Source organism: Eubalaena glacialis, chromosome 4 (genome assembly GCF_028564815.1).
Source record: "Eubalaena glacialis isolate mEubGla1 chromosome 4, mEubGla1.1.hap2.+ XY, whole genome shotgun sequence".
Taxonomy (NCBI): domain Eukaryota; kingdom Metazoa; phylum Chordata; class Mammalia; order Artiodactyla; family Balaenidae; genus Eubalaena; species Eubalaena glacialis.
The window spans coordinates 38,707,243-38,723,987 of record NC_083719.1 but is presented as its reverse complement, the minus strand read 5'-3'; the positions used below and the strand labels follow the sequence as shown (position 1 = coordinate 38,723,987).

At 35.4% G+C, this 16,745-nt stretch overlaps 1 protein-coding gene across 4 annotated transcripts in view; it reads right to left on the bottom strand.

Moving 5' to 3' along the window:
• The window catches only part of PARP8 (poly(ADP-ribose) polymerase family member 8), a 179,268-nt gene that overhangs the window by 14,638 nt on the left and 147,885 nt on the right, over window positions 1–16,745 (bottom strand). For 3 of the 4 annotated variants that reach the window (XM_061189243.1, XM_061189240.1, XM_061189242.1), the window contains 8 exons: window positions 16,180–16,272; window positions 9,660–9,785; window positions 8,328–8,393; window positions 5,635–5,702; window positions 3,822–3,870; window positions 2,589–2,701; window positions 2,280–2,352; window positions 596–665 (listed from right to left, as the gene is read on the bottom strand). In XM_061189243.1, coding sequence (XP_061045226.1) covers window positions 596–665; window positions 2,280–2,352; window positions 2,589–2,701; window positions 3,822–3,870; window positions 5,635–5,702; window positions 8,328–8,393; window positions 9,660–9,785; window positions 16,180–16,272 — 658 coding nt within the window. Of the gene's footprint in view, window positions 1–595; window positions 666–2,279; window positions 2,353–2,588; window positions 2,702–3,821; window positions 3,871–5,634; window positions 5,703–8,327; window positions 8,394–9,659; window positions 9,786–10,885; window positions 10,929–16,179; window positions 16,273–16,745 lie in introns of all 4 variants that reach the window. The other variant, XM_061189241.1, reaches the window with a different exon arrangement.

The window sequence follows — 16,745 nt, the reverse complement described above, 5'->3', positions numbered from 1 at the left end:
CAAAAAATTTTTAAAGTGCAAAGAAAAAATCACCCTGAATTTTACTACCTCAGGATTACAAATGCTAACAATTTGGTAATCGTTCTTTCCATATTTTGAATTTATGAGGCTCCTCCTCGGCACATGGTTTCAGTTTATTCCAATATATTTTTCTCAAACAACCTCACCAAAATATTAACAAGAAGTTGTCAATAAGTAGGATGGTTCTGAGGGTGTTTTTCTAATCCTAAGTTTTCCATACTGCTTAAAACTTCTTTAATATAATATGTACATAAACTTTTTTCAGTGCTCTACATAATATTTTGTACATGCTATATTTTCAATGTTTACTGTAGACAGAATAAATGTAGAAACTATTGAAACGAAATTAAAATTAATTTTGAAACTGACAAAACATATGCTCCATCTTATATGCTAGGGGAAGTATTATAAATTCATCTTGACACGTGAGCTTTGTTTTTACTTCTGACATTTATCAAATGAATTTAATACAAATACATCAAATAAGCTTCATTCACTTGATAAAAAATTGTGCCTAGAATATACAACAACAAAAACCTAATATATTTGAGGTTGAAATGAAATACAAGCTTACCTGAGTAACCAAATGATATGCTTGACATTGGACTAAGATAGATTCCACTTCCATACATTGCACCGTGGAGCTAGAATGAGAGGAGGTGGGAAAGGAAACGGTCAGTTTATGGTTTCAAATGTTAATATTTCACAAAAGAAGACCATTGGTCTTATGCTGGAACATTAGCTCTTAATAAAATGATAAAGCTCTGATTTCAAGGTCTAATTTGAAAAGAGTACTAATATCCTTGTTCTTAAAATTCAGAGTGCATTGATATATGGAAAATGACAGCCAGAAAAAATCCTTAGTAAAGATTTTCCACCCTGCTGATGACAAAGAGTCACTTAGTATAAGTACTGGAGTAGGCTTTTTTTTTTTTTTAATTAATTTATTTATTTTTGGCTGCACTGGGTCTTCGTTGCTGTGCATGGGCTTTCTCTAGTTGCGGCGAGCAGGGGCTACTCCTCGTTGCGGTGCGCGGGCTTCTCATTGCGGTGGCTTCTCTTGTTGCGGAGCACGGGCTCTAGGCGCGTGGGCTCAGTAGTTGTGGCTCACGGGCTCTAGAGCACAGGCTCAGTAGTTATGGCACACGGGCTTGGTTGCTCTGCAGCATGTGGGATCTTTCCTGGACCAGTGATGGAACCTGTCTCCTGCATTGGCAGGCGGATTCTTAACCACTGTGCCACCAGGGAAGCCCTGGAGTAGGCTTTTATGTTAATGACTCTAAAATACTGAAAACAAACGTGGCTGAAACACATGTGACAGAAGGTTGATCAGGACTCGTCTGCTAGTATATCAACAAAATATCTTATTCAGATTTTCATTATACGGCACTGTCATCCCATTCCTTACTTTCTCTAAATTTTTCAAGTTACAGAGAGTTTCATTAACTGAAACTCTTCGACTAGTCTACTACTCAGAACAATTAAAATTCTCTCTTATTATCTCTGTGTTCTAGGGCCCTCATACCGTATTTAGTATGCACCAAATATTAATTCAATAAATGTGTATTTATGGACACTTATATTTATGGCCATTTATATTTATATTAAATGTGTACTTATGAACATTTATATTTAGTTGTGTCATCCCAATTGTCATCAGAATATGAGATCTCGCACAGGTGACTGGGTTGAGGATTTCATCTCCTGACCTCCTTACATCATCAGATGAAAATCAGCTGAATGAGAGTGAGGTGGGATGCTGGAGGTGAAGGGCGTAAATAAAGATGAGGACCACACCCACAATATCCTGCCCATGAGCTGCCCTGCGGGCTGAAAAGCAGGTAGCCGATGGCTCTTCGGTGTCCAATCTCCATTTTGCTTATTCTTAGCCCTACCTTTTCTTCTGTTAAAGTATTCACACTGAGGTGGTGCTCAAAAAACTTGAGTTGGAGTAGCAGAGAGAATTTGTGTAAGGTTTTACCTCTTTTGTGATCATTTTTTTCTATTAAGTTTAAAGTGGTTTCACTATTTTCTCATAGCAGAACTCAGTTTTCTTTTTCTTTTCATCCCTATGTTGTGTATAGATCAATTCTGCTTGACTGATTTTGTGAAAATTACATAAGCCTATTAGAAAAGTCCACGTAATTTTCTAAAGCACACATGCATCCCCTTTTGCAAGTGAAAACAACAACAGGACTGCTTACTGAACTCCAATACTGAAGAATAACGAGTCTCGTTAAAGCATGCAGAAAATTTACCTGCAGTCGTGTATTAGAAGCAACAACCAGACCATTTCTCAGGATGGAGTGCCAGTTTTCAATGTGCGAGCCACTAAAACACAGGGGAGGGGAAGGAAAAAGCAAAATCAAAAATCAATGACCTTTTTATGGGGTCTCAATATAACAAGTCATGGTGCCTTCTCAGAGTTCTGGGTTTCCTAGTCAAGTATCATGTAGTGAACTGTCCAGTGCTAACAGCCAACTACTAAAAGAGGGTGCCTTCCTCCCCACACATTTCTGGAGGACTAAGTGGGGGACACACCCCCCTAAACACTCAGCCATACTCACTGAAATGCAAAGGTGCTTCCGAAGAGTTTTTTAGCAGCTCTAAAATTGGATTCTTTGGCTGGTGGACTGCTGAGAAGAAGGAATTGATGGGGAGTGTGCATGAACTTCAGTTGCTGCCATTTAAAATAAGGATGAAGGAAAACATGTCAAATTTAACATACAGTCAGGCTGATGACAATTTCAAACTTTACTGGTTTAAGAATTATCTAGTTTCAAACCATAATAATTTATATTAACAGGGTCATTCATTTAACAAAAACCCTGCATAAATGATAAATCACATGGAATTGCTGATATGAAGGATAATTCTTTAGGCTAATGGAAAAGGAATAGGAGACAGACAATCCAAAGTCGTTTATATTTAGCTTTGGAATATGCTATGTAATCACATTCAAGCAGATCTGCCTTCCTAATTACATTTCTTTTTGAGACTTTTATTATTGAATTCCCTAAGTATCCACCAGCTATTCAACTGGGGAAATATCTGAATTTGCTAAGCAGAAAAGTTAGTTCAAGATTTTAAAATTGCAAAAATTATCATCATCATGCTTTATTTACATATATTTGTAAAATTAGAAATTGCCTACATTCAAATTACAGTTTCCCACTTTGCTCATGGAAAAAACTGAAACAAAATCTTTTGAATCAGTCGCTTAACAAAATTTTCTAATTGCTGCCCTTTCACCTAAGAATATATGTACTTATACAGGAATCCAATATATAGGAATCTCACAGTTTAGAGATTCATAGATGCGAGAGCTGATATTCTAGATACTGCTCCTAGGTGACGATCAGAACTGAAATCAGAGTCCATTAGCTTTTTCTTTATTTTGTAAGCATATTAGGCCGATAAGTAAGATATCTGGAGGCAATATCTTCTCCAATATAGAAAAGTAAAGCTGTGCCAACATTAAACTGACAATGATAAAAAAGCACATTACCTTTTTCTGGTCAATCTCTAGATAATGTTCTCTCTATCACATGCGGAATAACTAAATGATTTCACATTGACTCGTTTACTTAAAAGTTCAGGGCAGCAGCCTGAAATTGAATTTGATATCTTGGAGAAACTTAGAGCTGGGGCACATATGGTCATTTCTAACTGAAGAATTAGGCTTGGCCTGAGTTAACTTCAATTTCCTGGAGAGGCTGCCTAAAAATCACAGGGGTCAGTTCTCCCAACTAGTAAGTATTCCTCACATTTCTGTATGTATATGTGAAAAAACAACTTACCCTGTTAACTGGCAGTTTCACAATATGTGACCTATTACTTGAAATAACCCTGAAATTAATTAAAATAAGCCATCAGTCACAAATATATGCCACCTATATTTAAAGTGTTTTTCCCCTCAGTTGCCAAGTGATTAAAACTTATTTTTGCTGTGACATGAACTAAATTGAGTAATAATTTTATTTAATTACATCATTTTGCTTTGCTTCCTGAAACAATTTAAAGAGCTGATATAATAAAAAAGATACTTTAATCTGAGAAAACACAGAAGTAGCTCTTTAAAACTTAAGAGATATAATTTTTAATAACCACAACCTCAGATATCAGCAAAGTGAACATTTACGAATATGCTTTCAAATAATGGTAATCTAAATACAAAATTTAGAAGCTGATTCATACATCTGCTTCTCCCTACACTGTCTAACTAAGAATGAGTTTTTATGAAGATATTTTTCCTTTCTTTAAATATTTAAGGATCTTTGTGCTGATACATACAATGGTTTATATACAAACTGTTGTTCACCATATGTAGACAATGAAGTTGAAAAAAAATCAAAACCTCAGGTATCTGAAAGGACTAATTGTTTTATGCTTTTCAGTATAGAAAATAATAACTAAAAAAATTGTAAAACATGTTGGTAAATTTTCTTCTCCTTGAAGGAAGAGTGACTAACAAGCTGAAGGAAATGATCACAAATAATTAAAAGTGAACACTCAGGCTAACTTCAGGGAAAAAAAGAAAGAGATTAGATATTTGAAATTTTTACCTTCATTTTGAATACGACTTAATATGAGAATTTTAAAAGTTAAAATAAAAACTATGTGTTATTTTACTCAATTCGTCAGAATTTTAAAAATAGATTATAAAAGATACAAAGAAGAAAGACTTCTAAAACCTAACTTTTGTCATGGTTTTACTAGACTAAATTAAATGTGTTTTGTAAGGTTCTGCCTAAGTGAAAGTTAAGTAATTAGAGTCATGCGGTGGCCAGATTCTTCCTCCTTTGCCCATCTTTACATATTTTTTTAAAAACTTCCTGGTTGTAGCATGGAATAAGTACTCATTTAGACCAATCTCTTATAATCTTTACATTTGTATTACTGCCTGATAATCATGGTAAATTCCATAGTCTTTGAGTTGTCAGTGATTTCAAAGAGACGTACCTAAAACCCCCATAGGTATGGTGAGTAGGTAAGTAGATACTACTGTTTTCTTTTTGCAGATGAGAAACCAGAGGGCAAATTATTTGAAGTAAGTGTTGTAGAGCAAGGGGAGCTCTCAACCCACCCCTCAACTATAGCCTAACCCTTCGTTTCTAGGCTGGACTAATGCTGTGTCCCTTACCAGGCTTCCTCGGAAACAGTGCCTCATCTGCAGTCATCAAACAGAGTTTATCAAATTTACACTATCTTTGTTAAGGGAGTAAATTATACAAAACACACATTATAGAGAGATTTTCAGTAAGTGTTTGAAACAGTTTTATCACACAGTAAACTAGAAAATTAAATGAGCCAAAATGGCTTCACCATGTAATCTAACCAAATTTTTAAAAATGATAGATAACAAACTGCTGTCGACTGCACTGTATATCCCTGTAGTGCATACGACAGCACTTTCTTCCCCTTGTGATGTCCAAATTTTAATTAAAGTGAGAGTCATTAAGGACTCTTGGACTGTAAAATCACCAGGCCTCATAGGCTTGTAGAACTGTAGCATTGCAGGTCTTGCAAAATAGGCTTTTTTTTTTTTTTCCCCTTAAAGCAGGCAGTAGGAAATGATGCTGTTTTCATTAAGAGGAAAACTAAATTTTATACCATTGCAGTAAGGGATGAGCAAGGGGGTCTTGTTTATCCATCTGCTTCTTGATTTCCAGATACGGTGCCTGAAAAAAAGAGTCATTATACGTTTTGATTTTTCTTAAAAATTCCTTTTTTTCTTTTTTTGCAAAAGGAAAATCAGATTGAACAGGTATGCCTAATCCAGTTAAACGTGAAGACCTGTGGTTGTGACATGATAATGGCAGCCATTACCCTAGTTGCTTCTCCCCAAGATGCTATGAACTCTGACCTTCCATGCAGGACAAAGGACTTGCCGGAACATTTTGATAAGAGGCTCAATCAAATTTTAGCCTGGCTTCCATGCACTAGGCTAAGTCCCTGGACCACTGCTGAGTCTTTGCTCAAGAAAACCCAATGTTGCTAAAACACAAAAGGTACCAACCCATACAGTTAACCTTTCAGTAATTCTCTTATCCCCCCTGAAATTTCCGTTTCCCCAGAGCCCCCCTATTTTCACTTCTCTGTAGCCCCTTTTTGTTCCCTCTCTGTTTTCACTTTAAAAACCTCAGTCACCTTGCCTTACTCGGAGGTGATCTCAGCTCACACTTCAAGTTTCTCTCCCCTACTGCAGTACTTGAATAAATCTGTCTTGTCACCTTTATCAAGTGTCTGGTTTCTCTTTGAAACATTTAACTAACATTAAAGCGAAACTTGTAATAGCTACTACTCATGCTCATATCTGAGGGTACTGGCTTCGGGTAGATCTTTGCATGAGAAAATTGGACAAAATTTACATAAGATGACGACCCCTTCTTTTAAAAGTATTGATGGAATTCACCCAGACAATTAACCTTTTCCTAGAACGAAAGGCAATCTGTCTGTGACAATTTAGGCCAGTATAATGTTATATTTATTTGGAGAGGTTTAAAGAATTTGACAGGATAAAACCTGACAGCATCCCTATGAAGTGTACACTGAGGGAGAAGGCAGCATTACTATTTACCATCTTGGCAATGAAGAAACTGAGGCATCAAGCAATTAAGCAACTTGCCCAAGGTTGCAGGCCACGTCACTGATGAGCAAATTATACCACATGGGCCTCCAACTTCCCAAGCTGACAATCATCTCCATTGCCTCCTATTAACATAGCTTACACATGACCCAGAATAAAGGAAGCAATTCTTGGCGCAGAGCTGATCCCAGAGTCAGGGTTTGTAGCTATTTTTAGATGCAAGAATGGTCTGGATCTACAGTACAGTATAAATATCCTATACCAAAGTCTTTGGTGACCAAAAATGTTTAATTGTATGTAAGGTACTACAATAGGTTCTTTTTTCCCCCTAAGTGGAAATGCATTTATTGTTTTCTTTTCCTTATACAAATAATAAATGTTTGCTTGAAAAGGAATTCTGATAATGTAGAAAGGGCATAGAAAAACAGGTGGGAAGAATGATGGCTTTTAAGCAAATAATATAACTTGTGAATTAAAGGATCTCTTGTTTACCACTGTCTGACACATACCATTTGTTGAATGGATGAATGAGTATTTGACTTCATAAATAAATAACTATCAAAAGAACCAAGAATCAAATTTGGGAATGTAAAAATGTACTTTGGGCTTCTCTGGTGGTGCAGTAGTTAAGAATCTGCCTGCCAATGCAGGGGACACGGGTTCGAGCCCTGGTCTGGGAAGATCCCACATGCCGTGGAGCAACTAAGCCTGTGCGCCACAACTACTGAGCCTGTTAAGACCCAATGCAGCCAAAAAATAAATAAATAAAATAAATACATTTTTAAAAAGAACAAATCTTTAAAAAAACATGTACTTGGATACACATCTGCAAATGGAGTAGATGGGGTAGTGGGGGAGGGGGAGTGGCACAGAAGCTTTGTGGGCCCCAAGACTGGAGAAATCACTATTCCCTCCCTCCCCAGAGAAAGGCAATAACTCAGAGTAATACTTATCATAAACTTGCAAGGGCCTCTAGGGGCAGTGCAAGCCTTGAAACCATCATATGCAAACTCAACCCATAATGTGTGGTATTGTCAATTAGATTATTAATTTCTACTTATAATGATGAGCTTTAAACCTTTCTCCAAGTGTTTGGCAGTGGAAAGGCCTCAATAATTCAATAAGATGTGCTTTTCCAAGTGCTGGACTCCAGCCCAGGGATATATTGGACTTTCATAATAAACCCTGATCCTTGCTCATCAAACTCTTCCACCAAAACCTCCCTAAGTGCCAAAAATATAAACTCATGCTCTCAAGGAGTCTGGTGTCTTCCAAAGTTCTTTTGAGATTCTGTGTTACATCTGAACTATTTACATGTAACGTACATTTGATAGAATATTAGTTTTGATTTTAACATTAAAATGTTTTGAAATTACTACCATTAATTAAAATTGGCAGTTGAGGAAGATGGTACCAGATTTAACTTTTGCCTTAAGATATTCCAACAAATTCTTGTCTGAGTTTGAGAGACGAGCATTCGGATTATGATTATGCAATTACCCTCCAAAGTCACAGTGGTAGCATGCCAAAACACTGATGTATTTAATTAAAACATCCTAGTACAAAACAATTTTCATTTTTTTATGATTTTAATTATACTGTCATATAATAGAAAAGTCTACACTTCACCACATGGCCAGTACTCTCAGATATTTTAAAAATATCATTTCACTCAAGCAAAACTGAACTGTACAAGACCACAAGATGATATACTTACTTGTGTCATTTCTCTAATAGAAGTTATGCTGTCCAATGCTTTCATTACTCGATCATAGTTCTTCTTCTGTTTGAATGGAGGAAAAAAACAGTATTCACCATAAGCCTTTGCAAGTCTGCACATTACTGGAGAGATGTATTATTTCTGTACCTGAATTTTCCATCAGGGTCAATTTGAAAGCAATGACTGTGTTGTGTACACAAAAGGGAAGACTTTAATAAGATGGCTCAAGGACATAGGATTTATAACTGAGTCAGAAGGAAGAAAAAAGAAACTAATGCCAGTTTTAGTGTAAATACATAAAATGATGTTCAGCTTACAGGGGAAAAGCTAAAAATACAAAAAAGATATTAGGCCCCTGATTCTTGTTGTCACCACTAAAAAATTAAGCCATGATGAATAAAATAAGCACAGAATCCTTCTAAAACACAAAAATCCACTTTAAATCTTACAGTTTCATTTTGCTTTTAGTTTCTTTTGATTGGAAGATTGTTACCAAACAAGTATGATTAATAAGTGTATAAATGACAGCATACACTCAACTGATAATTCATTTTTAAGCACACTGAAAATATGTGCACTGTTGCCACTTATGAAGGAGGGAAAGTTTTTCCAAGAGAATTTTATATAGTCATTGTTTCCATAAAATGATTTCAAGATGAATAGTAATAGAAACTAAGGCAATTTTGGCTCTCATGTAATGTGAAAATCATGTTATTTCAGAAGAATTCTGCCAAACTTCCCTGAATATTTATAAAATTGTTTTCTCAAGAAATGTCAGTTGATCAACAATACGAAATAAACTTTCACTAACCTTCAGATAACTGGGGAGGGAGAGAGGGGAGGGCAAGAGAGGATGAAATAAAAATACAAAAGAAAAGGGAAAATTCGTCCCTTTACCCATGATCCTTAAAATTAAAATGAGATTACGTAAGTTAGAATCTCAAAAAATATATGATGAAATTAAAATAATCATATTGACCATTATAAACCAATTTATTATAGTTATTTACCTACCTTCCATGCAGATGGGATGTGTAAAGATCAGAATTTGAGGGGATTAAATGGGTCTAGTTTCATGAAGGCGAAGTTAGGAAAATGATTTTAAAGGAGAAAAGGAGAGGAGAAGTAACAGGACACATGAAAGACAAGGTGGAAGTAAATCAAATTGGTGGAAAAAGAATCATATTTGCTAAATGGATACAGAGTTCGTGACAGGTCATGGATATGATGAGACAGTAGTTTAGCTAAGACAGAAGGAAGCTAATGAGGCTAAAATCTCAACTATTGTTAAAGGAAACTTGTGATTGATGTGCCAGGATAACTACTTACCCTTGGGTTGAAGGCCAACATCTGAGGATCGTTAGGATCTACCACAGAAGGATATGGTTCGAAAATGACAACTTTTCTAGGAGATTCCAATGCAGACCTACACATGGATACTAGTAGATCTACCACCTTGAAATACATACATAAGACAGTTACTATCCTTCAGGTTTTATCAAATGCTTTGCCATTGTCTCTCCCTCTCATGGTAGTTAATTAGGAAAGATTCAGGATGGCTAGCAATCTCTGAACTCTGTCATTTGTGGCTTTAGATCAAATTTGACCAAACCTGACTATTAATTTAAAGTAACTAATATTTAAAGTTACTTTAATATGTGTTATTTAAAGTAACACATATTAAAGTAACTAATATGTGTTGCTTCCAACTACTCACGTCTTCATATCTGTCTTTAACATGTCTTTGTCATTAACACATACTACGTGCTAACATTGTTGTAGGTTCTGTGGAGAGACAATGAACAAGACAGGTCCTTGAAAAGGTCTCGTGAAATTTTCCTTTCAATGGAGAAGATGTGCTGAAAAATCAGTTAAATATATGCTTAAAGACATATAGTGTCTGGTAGTGTTAAATGCTATAAAAATAAAGCTGGCATTAGAGACTTAGGCAGTAGGGGGGACTATTTTAGCGTGGCCAGGAAACGTGGTGACGTTTCAACAGAGACCTGAACGAAGTGGGAGATGGAGACGTGACTATCTGGGGAGAAACCATTCCGGGTGAAGGAAACTGCAGAAAATGAATCTGACATGCCCCAAGGACAGTAAATCTCCTGACACCATCTTACTTCTTCCTACTCTCCTCTGACAAAGGCTATTAATGTCCTCTGATTTGTTAAATAAGATGGCTTTATTCCTACGCGCGTCTATGACTCCTTCGCACAATTCACTAAAAGGCAAGGCGACATAGCAGTTAAGAGCGTGGCTCCCCTCCCTAGTTCCCAAAAACAACACGCTCTAGCAACTGAATCAAGAAAGCCGATACTGTTTAAACAGAGAGAGCTCATCAGAACGGACCTACCTATAGCGTAAAGACAAGATACTTCATAAGGAAGCAGCTGACTTAATCTTTATAGGGAAAGATATTTCCAGAAAGTTTTGAAACAGGCATTTAAAAAATGCACAGTAAGAGTAGGACAATTTTTGATTCTTATGGTTAACGAGGGGGTATTGTGACCTAATGACTGTAGGGCTCACTATGTTGTGTGTATACTCACAAAACACATCCACCCAATCACAGCATCCAGAATTTCCAGTGACCTAAAATAATTAGCAACACTCAAGCCATCGGGTATAGGATCTATAAATAACACATTCCAAAGTACACAGACATAGATACCCACAGGACTTACTCAGAAAACAGTAGAACTGAAACAGCTAATATGATTCTACCACACTATTCCATTTATGTGTGTGTGTTTGCAATAAATTGGTTTCCAAGCAACAGATAATAATAATAAAGACAAATTAAAACCCTCCTTTTTGTTTTCCTCTCCCATACGCATACTCCTTCTACCCCAGAAAGATGCACCATAACCCAGATACAAATTGTTTTCAGCATTATCTGGTCTCCTAATATAGTAAAACCCAAGCAAGAATTTCTGAGAAAGAATCATCAGTAACATAAAAGAGCCTTTTTTGAAACTTTTGGGGCCATGAATTGGTACAATCTTATAAATGCCTTAAAAAATTATATGTCATTGTGTGCATTTGAAGCTTTGTAAAAATACATACCCTTCATGTATGTATGATCAAATGATCTTTGACAAGGGTGCCAAGACCACTCAATGGGGAAAAGACAGTCTTTTCTACAAATGAGGGTGGGAAAACTGGATATACGCATGCAGAAGAATGAAGCTGGACCCTTATCTTACACCACACACAAAAATTAAATCAAAATAGAATAAAAATGTAAACATAAAACCTTAAACTGTAAAATTCCTATAAGAAAACAGGGGGAAGCTTTATGACATTGGATCTGGCAGTGATTTTTTAGATATAACACCAAAGCCATGGGCAAACAAAAACAAAAATTGGCAATAGGACTATATCAAACTTTTATGCATCAAAGGACAAAATCAAGAGAGTGAAAAAACAACATGGAATGGGAGAAAATATTTGCAAATAATTTATCTGATAAGAGGTTAATAACCAGAATACATAAAGAACTCCTATAACTCAACAATAAAAAATCATATAACTTAATTTTTAAATGGGCAAAAGAACTGAATAGACATTTCTTTTAAGAAGCCATACATACAAATGGCCAAAAAGCATAGGAAAAGATACTCAACATCACTAGTCATCAGAGAAATGCAAATAAAAACCACAATGAGATATCACCTCACAACCATTAGGATGGCTACTATCAAAAAAACAGAAAATAAAAGTGTTGGGAAGCACATGGAGAAATTTGTACCCTTGTGCATTGTTGATGGGATTGTAAAATGGTGTAACCACTATGGAAAACAGTATGGAGGTTCCTCTAAAAACCTAAAAATAGGAATTCCACATGATCCTGCTGTAAGTGACAATCCCACTTCCGGGTATATATCCAAAAGAATTGAAAGAAGGATCTTGAAGAGATGTTTGCACACCCATGTTCAGAGCAGCATTATCCACAACAGCCAAGAGGTGAAAACAACCAAAATATCCATTGACGGGTGAATGGATAAACAAAATGTGGTACACACATATAATGAAATACTATTCACCCTAAAGAGGGAAAAGTCTGTCACCTGTTACAAAATGGATGAACCATGAGGACATTATGCTAAGTGAAATAAGCCAGTCACAAAAAGTCAAATACTATATGCCTACACTTGTGAAGAATCTAAAGTAATCAAATTCACAGAAACAGAAAGTAGAATGGTGGGTAGGGAGAAAATGGGAGTTTTTCAACAGGTATAGGGTTTCAGTTCTGCAAATGAAAAAGTTATGGAAATCTGTTTCACAACAATGTGAATATACTCAACACTACTGAACTGTGCACTTAAAAATGATTAATACAGTAAATTTTACGTTATGTGTTTTTTACCACAACAAGAAAGGCACAAATGGATACAAAATAACCTGAACAATGTTCCCCTTTCAATCAAATACTTTAATTAAAAACCTTGTGCCCAAAGCCTCAAAACAATCAAAACTACCAAAAAAAGCAAATGCATTGTTTTGCCAATAATTTCACTAGTGGACTTAAGTAAATTATAATGAAAATAACGGATGTAGGGGTAAAGAAGTTAATTAACAGAATATTTTTGTTAATGTATGTCTTAACCTAACTGAAAAGAAACAGTGTAACTACCCTGGCAAAATTCCTTGCCGTCCACAGAAGCTTCATACTCCTTGCCTTCAAGGTATAGGGCTACTACTGCCTGGAAGCAACTGCGCTGCAGGCGACATTTCTACCCCTTTTGTTTAAGTCAGGCCATAAGACTAGTTTCAACCAATGGACAGAAAGTGGAAAGGGGCTGAGCTGATGAAGAAACAGGCGCTCCTTCTCCCCTTTTCTCCCTTCCCCTCTACTATATGCCAGTATTGAAGACAGCAGACTCATGTGGTGGGCGGAATCCGGTTCCCTCAGTGATCACACAGTTGCCCAACAAACATTCCAACCGAACAGTCGTGTGAATTAGAAATAAAAGCCTACCATCTTAAGTCACTTTAATTTTATGGTTTATCTGTTATAGGGGTTAGCATTCAGAATCTTTGAACAAAGAAAGGTTTATGTTACACTGTTTGGATTTGTACTCTATTTACATATGCTAATTCTTCCACAGAGTAAAATGATGTACAATGTATTCTGGGAAAGAAGTGAATTTAAAATTGTAGACTAATGGCTTTCAAACATTTCAAGAGTAATTCCTTTTATCTTTTCTTTTTTTAAAAGAAAATTGTATATGAGAGCCCCAAAACATAAAAGAATAAAATGGAGCTGCTGTTCTGGTTACAGCAGTACTCGGAGGCCTGGAATCGCAGCTGCTGAGACACTCTGATCGCAGCCCAGCCTCCTGCAGACCCCTCTAAAGAATGTTCCTGCAACCTCCAGAGCTCCACAGAGCACCACTAAAAATGCAGGAGTCAACTGATGCAACAAGGCTACAGAGATACAGTTCTTATTTTGAAAAGGAATCCATGTCCATGTAATCTCTAGGATTATAACCAGAATATTGGGGTATCTCCCTTAAGGTGGTGAAAAGAATATTCTGCATTGACTTTGGAGTAGAATCACTAAACTCTCTGAGTTTTTTGGATACTGATCTTTAGAGCTGAATCACTGAATTGATCTGATCGAGTATTTGTGCTTTGTTACCATCATTATATAATCCAAAAGTAATTTCACTTTAAGAACCATTATTTTTAGAGATGTATCTATAATAAGAGGGAAAAAAGCACCTATTCTTCTTTCAACCTAGCCTACTGCTAATATGTTAGTTTTCCTTCTAATCAATTATTCCTTATTTCTAGGCTTTATTTCCTTCCCTTTTCAAATTGTATGAGGGATACTTTACTTCCAGTAAAATGCATAAATATTAACTATATTACTTGAAAAATTATACATATATATACACACACATATATCCATGTAAATACACACGTATGTGCGTATGTACACTCATACACACACCTGTGTAAAGTTTATTTTTACATAGCTATAAATAGCATATATTAAAGTACCTTTTTTTGAGCAATATTAGTTTCAAGGGATGAGAAAAATGTTACCATTTTTAAAAAGAGATAAAGACTCATCATGGACAGATACATCTGAGAAACCCTCTAAGTATAGGCTAGTCATTTTCTTCAGTTTTAGGCATTCTCAGAGCTTTTAGTATGCAAATTTGTGCACATTGGGTATAGGGGCAATATTAAGCTGCATTTTTGAAATTTATTTTAATCATGGAATCATTTTTCACATCGCATATGATCAATGTTCTGTTTGTGTTATTTTCATTTGTAACTCATTACATCACAAATATGGTCCTTAAAATTTCATCAAGTGGATGCATCTCAGTTTAGTTAATCAGTGAAATAACGAGGTTAAGGGAGTCTAAATCCATGAGGCATGGGCTGTCTGTTTTAACTGTTGTACCTTAGTCTAGCGTACGGCCTGTTACATAGCAGGCATTTGATACTGTAAGAATGACCAGATGTCTGTTGCATGATCTTTCTTCCCACCCATGTTTGTGAATTTTATACAATTCTTTTACATTTAGCTTCCTTTGATTTTTAGTGAGGCTAAGTATTTTCTCATGTTTCTTTACTAACTATAGGTCCATATTTGTGAATTATGCATTCATTTCCTCTATTAATTTGTGATGATCTTCATGTTTTTTGTCTCAATTTTTATGAGCTTCTATGTAATTAAGTTTGTAGCAAAACACACTTTTTCTAAAGTGTGTTAGCTCTTAGTGTTCACTATTTTTTCAAGTAAAAAATGTGAAGTACATATGGACTCAGATCTGTTGATATTTTTCTTTATGATTTCTTGTATCTGCATAAATGCATGAACCTGAGGCCGTACCTAGGCTGTGCATGCTTAATTCGACCCTCCTCTAGTGTGGGTATAATACTTTTAAACAAAACTATTCTTTAAGCCATTTGGAATTTGTTTTTGCATAAAGAGCTAACCTGTTTTTTCCCCCCATGTTGCAGGTCATTTGTTCCCACCTTCACTAAACCATTTTTATTTTACAACATGATGTGATACCTCCTTTAATATGTATTAAATGTATTTATAACTTGACCTATTTTGGGGATAATCTGACTTTCTACTCTTTGCCAGTACTATATTTTTTCAAAATATCATAGGATTACATAATATGGTTTTGTATTTGGTTGGTCTAGCCTCACTTAATTAACACTCATTATTTTTTGTTTTCTGTAATTTTTTTCTCATCTATTTATTAGTATTTCAGTCAGGTTCCATAAATGAACAAAAACTAGTTGAAATTTTAATGACATTGCATGAAGTAATAAATTTTGGCATCTTTACAACTGATTTTTTTCCTTTCCAGAAACATGGGATGCTTCTCTACTTTCAAGTTGTTTCTTTGTTTTTATATTTTTCTTCCTATGTCATAAACATTGCTATTGTAAAATTGAATGCTCTCTTTTTATTACATGTTCTGTCCATTATCTTTTCACCTAAGTTTTAAAAATAAATTGGCTTCCATTTTATGGCACTATAACTTTACAAATAAACATTACATAATGCAAGTGCAAGGGTTTCAGTATCTCAATTTCACCATATAAGAAAGAAACGTAATTATTTTTCAAACAATTAAAGTTGGTTTAACTTCTCCTCTTGGCAATTGCAAAAGGACAAAAAAACACACATTAGATAAAGCTGGCAAAATTTAGTTTTTATCTAGAAATATCAAATGCTGGTTTGCTTTCTTAATCTATCAAGAAACTATCAAAAATTCATCCCAAAGAAGGGTAAAGTTAGCTAGTGGATCAGAATAAATTTTTCAAATCAAAATATAGAATAGTTAGTATCACGTGTTACTACCTGAGCTCCAGTTGCTATTTCATCAGCCGCTTCATTCATTACTCCCAGGGTTTGAAAAGCAAATACACACAGCTCTCGTTCACACACAGTAGGCTACAAAAGAAAGGGGAATCAATTCAACATTTTTCCCCATCCTCCAATTCCTAAATTAAATGTATGACATTCTTTATAATAAATAGAAAATGCAAAGTTTTAGAATATTAGAAAGAAAGAAATATTATTTACTATAGCCTAGATGTGGAAGCTATCTAAGTGCCCATTGACAGATGAATGGATAAAGATGTGGTATACGTATAAATACAATGGAATATTACTCAGCCATAAAAAAGAACGAAATATTGCCATTTGCGAGAACATGGATGGACCTCAAGGGCATTATGCTAACTGAAATAAATCAAACAGAGAAAGACAAATGCTGTATGATTTCACTTACATGCATCTAAATAAAGAAACAAATGAACAAACATAACAAAATATAAACAGAGTCATAGATACAGAGAACAAACAGGTGGTTGCCAGAAGGGAGGTAGGTGGTAGGATGAGAGAAATAGGTGAGAGAGATTAGG